The sequence below is a fragment of the Myotis brandtii genome, unplaced genomic scaffold (genome assembly GCF_000412655.1).
Source record: "Myotis brandtii unplaced genomic scaffold, ASM41265v1 scaffold461, whole genome shotgun sequence".
Lineage (NCBI taxonomy): Eukaryota > Metazoa > Chordata > Mammalia > Chiroptera > Vespertilionidae > Myotis > Myotis brandtii.
Window position 1 is genome coordinate 441,084 of NW_005367626.1, and position 5,588 is coordinate 446,671.

Genomic DNA, 5,588 nt, shown 5'->3' on the forward strand with positions numbered 1-5,588 from the left:
CATCGATTGGTTGCCTCCTGCACACACCCTGACCAGGGCCCAGGCCAGGAGGAGCCTGCAACCGAAGTACGTTCCCTTGACCAGAATTGAACCCAGGACCCTTTGCTCCACAAGCCGACACTCTCTCCACTGAGCCAAACGGGCCAGGGCCCACATTTTCTTTTACTTTTTGTTTTCATTAAAAATTTTTTAAATTGATTTTAGAGAGAGAGGAGGAGAGGGAGAGAAAGAAACATCAAAGATGAGAGAGAATCATTGATCCACTGACTCCTGCACATCCCCTACTGGGGATCGAGCCCACAACCTGGTAGTGCATCCTGACTGGGAATCAAACTGGTGACCTCCTAGTTCATGGGTTGATGCCCAACCATTGAGCCACACCAGCCGGGCATGTTTTCATTTCTTAAATTTAAATTTTTAATATCTACCTTGAGCAAAATAAACCAGGAGACTGAAGTCATTTCCCTGCCTACTTGTTAGCATTTGTCTTAACCCTAAGCAGGTTGGCTGGGTGACAATGAAGGGCTGGCCCAGAGCCGCTGAAGGAGAGGTGGGGGCTCAGGTGTCTTTATGTGAGCTGGGGGTGGGGAGTGGAGGGGGAATCTATGGCCTGGTATGTTTTGTCATACATTCTATACACAGTAGTCCTTGTAAGTTCAGAGATAAAGGTGATAAATTAAGGAATGATGAGCAGTGCTCTTAGAAACGCTGCCAGCGGCCTCTGTGTTTTTCATTGACTCACATCTGCTTGGCTTCCCACTCCTGCAGTTGCTACTAAGCTCAGTGCCCCATAGAAGGTCAGAGGCTGGTGACTCCCATCCCCTGACCTCCTCGTATATGAAGACACAAAGACAAAGTCAGGGGCTATTTCAAATGACTGTATGTAACCACTGAGGTTATACAGTGGGCACCTCCTCTCAGCCCCGTCAGTGTCTATGACCATGTGTCTGACCTCATTTGGAGAGAATATCAGAAGTCTAAACCCAAGGCTTCTCATGCTCGGGGTGGCCCAGACCGGGTGATCGTCCTCCCCCTTACCAGCACAGCCATGGGACCTGGCTCAGTCAGCCTGAGCCTATCATGTCATCAGCCACCTGCCCTCACGCATCACGGCGGGCCTCTCCTGCTATCGCTGAGGTCTCCTCTCTCAGGTTTTCCTCTCGCTCTCGGTGATTCACAGATTCGGTTAACCTGCTGCTTTCTGAGTCCTCTTCCTTCTGCCCAGTACTCACTTCCCTTCTCTGAACCCACATTTAGGGAGCGGGCAGGAGCAGGGGTTAAGAGGGACCTGAAGACCTCTGGTCCCCTGGGGTTTTCCCGTCTCTGCCGCATATTGCTGCTCTTCGCTGCCACTGACCCACAGCCGTCTATGTGGATTCTCTCCCCCAGCTGGTGTCTGTGCTGAAAGAGATGAGCTACCTTCAGCCCCGGCAGCTGAAGCACATCCCGGAGACCGCAGCAGCCATGTTCTCCTCCAGGGAGTTCTATCGGCAGCTTGTGGCTAACCTGGAGCTGATGGCAAATTGGTACAACAAGGTTATGAAAACACTGCTGGAGGTGGAATTCCCATTAGTGGCGGAAGAGCTGCGGAACATCGATCTCCACCTGCGAGCTGCGGAGGAGGCTCTGAACTGGAAAAGCGAAGGTAACGCACCACCCGGAGTCTGGGGCAAAGGGGGAGAGTCCAGATCCCAGTAAACATGGACACTCAAACAATTACCTGGTAATGTGGGTTGCGTTTGAACACAAGTCTGTCTTCTCAGACGCATGTCCAAGGTAGCGAAGGCAAGGAGGGTTGGTATTCTTTCTTCTCTTTGGATGTGACTAGTATATTTAGAAAAATGTGCTGCCACACCCGGGGGCAGGCTCAGAGATTGAATGAGACCTCCCACAGTCTCCCGCACATACGGGGGCACTTCATGAATGAAGGTTCTTCCTGTATTATCATTGTTACTTAATTTTCTTAACTGGGCTGTAAGTATCTTATAAGGGAATTATGCATTGACTTCTCTTGTACCCTCCAGTTCAATGCAATAAACTTTTATCGATGGATTAACATATGTGGGGTACTCTGGGGGCGGGGGCAGGCTGTGGAGAGAATGTAAGATATGAGGTATGTGGGAGTGGCCCTACCCAAAAAGCTCACATTTAGTGAGGATAACAGACATATGTACAACATAAATTATACAAGACAAGCTATGATAAGAAGCCATCAGAGAGTTAAACATAAAGTGTGGCAAACCACAGAGAAGGAAGATGGATTTGCATTAGGGTCCTCAAAAGAGTGGAAGTTTGAAAAGAAGGTCAAGTCAACTCCTGGAGGTCTTGGAAGGTCATATTACACAAGTCAGAGCTTTATTCCATATACAAGAGGGAATGACATTTTCAACATTTAATACAGGGAAAGTGCTTAAAAAATAAGATTCATTAGCCTATGTAAAGTCGCCAAGTTGCACTGGCATGCCCCAGCAAAATGCACCAGCTTTTGTTTCTTTCCCTCCATAATCAGGGTTTTGGTAAGAGTTGGCTCTTTAATACAACTAGGAAGAAAAAGGCTGCTTGCGAAGACGTAACCTGTGCAGAAAAGTCTTTTAAAACCCATGAGTATTGGATCCTTGTCTTTCACAGCAGCTAGACCTTTAGCTATGCCACTGTCAGCTATTTCAGTTAATTCTATTTCTTCTGGGGAACAGGCATTTGGGATTATGTCATTCAAATCACCAGTAGCATTCATGACCTTGAGAAAAGAATTCAGAAAACCAAAGACAATGTGGAAGAGATTCAGAGCATCATGAAAACATGGGCGTCTCCAATATTTAAGAGAAAGGATGGGAAAAGGGAGAGCCTGCTTTCTGTGGAGGATCAGCACGATCGGATGGAAAAATATTACAGCTGCATCAGAGAATCTGGCCTGAAGATTCACGCTCTGGTTCAGGTAATCACCAGCCCCTCAGACACACAACCACGAGTCCAGGGGATGTATCACGACGTGTGTTTGGTGCCAGAAGGGATTTGGATATTAGAACAATAGGTGTGTGTCTTCCGCAGTCAGGGATAGACATTTATACTGAGAGCAAAAGAACTAAAGCTAATAGGTAGGGGGAGTGAAAAGTCACATTACAGCATCAGTGTCAAAGTTAGTGCCGTCTTGCCCTAACCGGTTTGGCTCAGTGGATAGAGCGTCGGCCTGGGGACTGAAGGGTCCCAGGTTCGATTCTGGTCAAGGGCATGTACCTTGGTTGCAGGCACATCCCCAGTGGGAAGTGTGCAGGAGGCAGCTGAATCGATGTTTCTCTCTCATTGATGTTTCTAACTCTCTATCCCTCTCCCTTCCTCTCTGTAAAAAAATCAATAAAATATATTTAAAAAAAAAAAAGTTAGTGCCATCTTCATGGTGGCCCCACTTAGTCATCACATGACTTTAAGTGCCACACCAAACCCCAAGGAGAGAAGAAAAAGTCAAGGACAGAATCCTAAACTACCCAGTGCACCAACTGTCCCCAACTCGCCTGCACAACCTAGTATGGAACTCCAGCATCATGCTCGTAACCCAGCTCTATGGAGCCTGAGGAGAGGGTAAGTGCGGTCTTCATGGTGGCCCCACTTAGTCATCACATGACTTTAAGTGCCACACCAAACCCCAAGGAGAGAAGAAAAAGTCAAGGACAGAATCCTAAACTACCCAGTGCACCAACTGTCCCCAACTCGCCTGCACAACCTAGTATGGAACTCCAGCATCATGCTCGTAACCCAGCTCTATGGAGCCTGAGGAGAGGGTAAGTCTCGCTGCATTTGATGAAAGAAGGAAAAATGCAGTGCGCACCTAAAGCAGGAAGGCTCTGCCTGCATTGGGATAGATAGGGCAGCCTCATGGCCCATCCTCAAAGACTGAAGAGTGGAAAGGGCTGTTAGGGGCCGCCAGCTGCCACCTACTGCAGTGGCATGGGGCAGTCCAGCAGGCTGACCTCATGCACACGGTCAGTGATGGATTACAGCTGCTGGTTGGGGGTTATCCATGGTGTGAAGTACAAGGAAATGCACTGTTGACTTCAATTTTCTTGACTTTGTTTTCTAGTGCATTCATTTCTGTTCTTTATTATTGCTTTCTAGTTAATTTGGGGTAAATTTGCTAATCTTTTTTTCTAGCCTCTCAGGGTAAAAACTTAGGGTATTATTTTGAGGCTTTCTTTCTAATACCAGCATTTGATGACATAAATTTCCCTCTGAGCAGTGCTTTATTTGCATTCCACAAATTTGATCTGCCTCATTTTCATTATCATTCAGTTTTAAATTTTTTTCTCTTGTGATTTCTTTAATTGGGTGGTCATTTAGAAGTATGTTGTTTAATTTCCACATATTTGGTCCTGCTCTGGATATCTTAATGAAATTGATACCTAATCTAATTCCATTGTGGCCCAGAGAGAATGCTCTAGAAGATTTCAGTCAGTTGGAATTCACTGAGACTTGTTCCATAACCTAGAATATTGTTTATCTTATTAAATGTCCCTTGTGCACTTGACAATATGTTTATTCTCCCATTGTTGCAAATAGTGTTCCATAGATATCAGTTAGTTCAAAGTGGTTGGTAGTATTGTTCATATCTTTTATATGCTTTCTGATTTTTTTGTCTATTTGTTCTACCGATTACTAAAGATAGAATGTTAAATCTCCACCTGCAATTTTGGATTTGTCTATTTAACCTTTTAGTTCTGTCAGATTTTTCATTAAGTGTTTGAAGCTCTGTTAGTAGTTACAAACACATTTATAATTATTATAACTTCCTGGTGAATTGATCACTGTATTATCATTATAAAATTCCCTTTTTATTTCTAATTAGAGGGCCGATGCACAAAATTTGTGCAAGAGTAGGCCTTCCTTCCCCCAGCTGCTGGCACTGGCTTCCCTCTGGCCCCTGGGACCCAGGCTTCCCTTGCAGCCCGGCTTTGTCCAGAAGGTCGTTCAGTCTAATTAGCATATTACACTTTTATTATCTACTAGTAGCCCGGTGCACAAAATTTGTGCACTCGAGGGGGGGGGGGTGTCCCTCAGTTATTAAACATTTTACGGCACAACACTGACCACATTGGTGGTGGTGGTGGTCTTGTCAGAATGTGTTATATTATGCAGATGAAAATCTATTTAAACAGATTTGATGTAGATATTTTCAAAGATGGAAGAATTGTCCCTGTCAACTATTTTAGTTGATTCATATCTTCAGTAATTGTCATCATTGCAAAGTTTTCAGTCCCCATATGGATTGCTGGATATAATAGGTCATGCGCTGTCCCTGTCCTTTGTAGCCTTTGTTACCTTAAGGACTCTAGTTTTCCATTTATATGTTTAAGTACCAACCTTACCGGCTTAAAAATGTAAGCTTTTAACACTGCTCTCTCTGTTCCGTATCCTTCCGATAAAAAGTGGAGTTGGGTTGCAGCACAGGAGAGAAATTCAGAAGGGGAATATTGAAGTAATGACTACAGTAGGAGAAGAGGGAACCTGTTTCCCTGGCCACAGGCGTTGGCGCCCTGGACCACAGGGCTGGTAGCTTCTCCGGGTGGCTGCAGCCTGGGACCTCTGGCCGGTAGCTT

The 5,588-nt window shown here is 45.5% G+C and overlaps 1 protein-coding gene across 1 annotated transcript in view; it reads left to right on the forward strand.

Annotated features, from left to right (window-relative positions):
• DNAH9 (dynein, axonemal, heavy chain 9) overlaps positions 1–5,588 on the forward strand; it is a 362,890-nt gene that overhangs the window by 33,387 nt on the left and 323,915 nt on the right. Inside the window, exons 12-13 of the mRNA XM_005875413.2 lie at positions 1,390–1,645; positions 2,694–2,935. Coding sequence (XP_005875475.1) covers positions 1,390–1,645; positions 2,694–2,935 — 498 coding nt within the window. The remainder of the gene's footprint in view (positions 1–1,389; positions 1,646–2,693; positions 2,936–5,588) is intronic.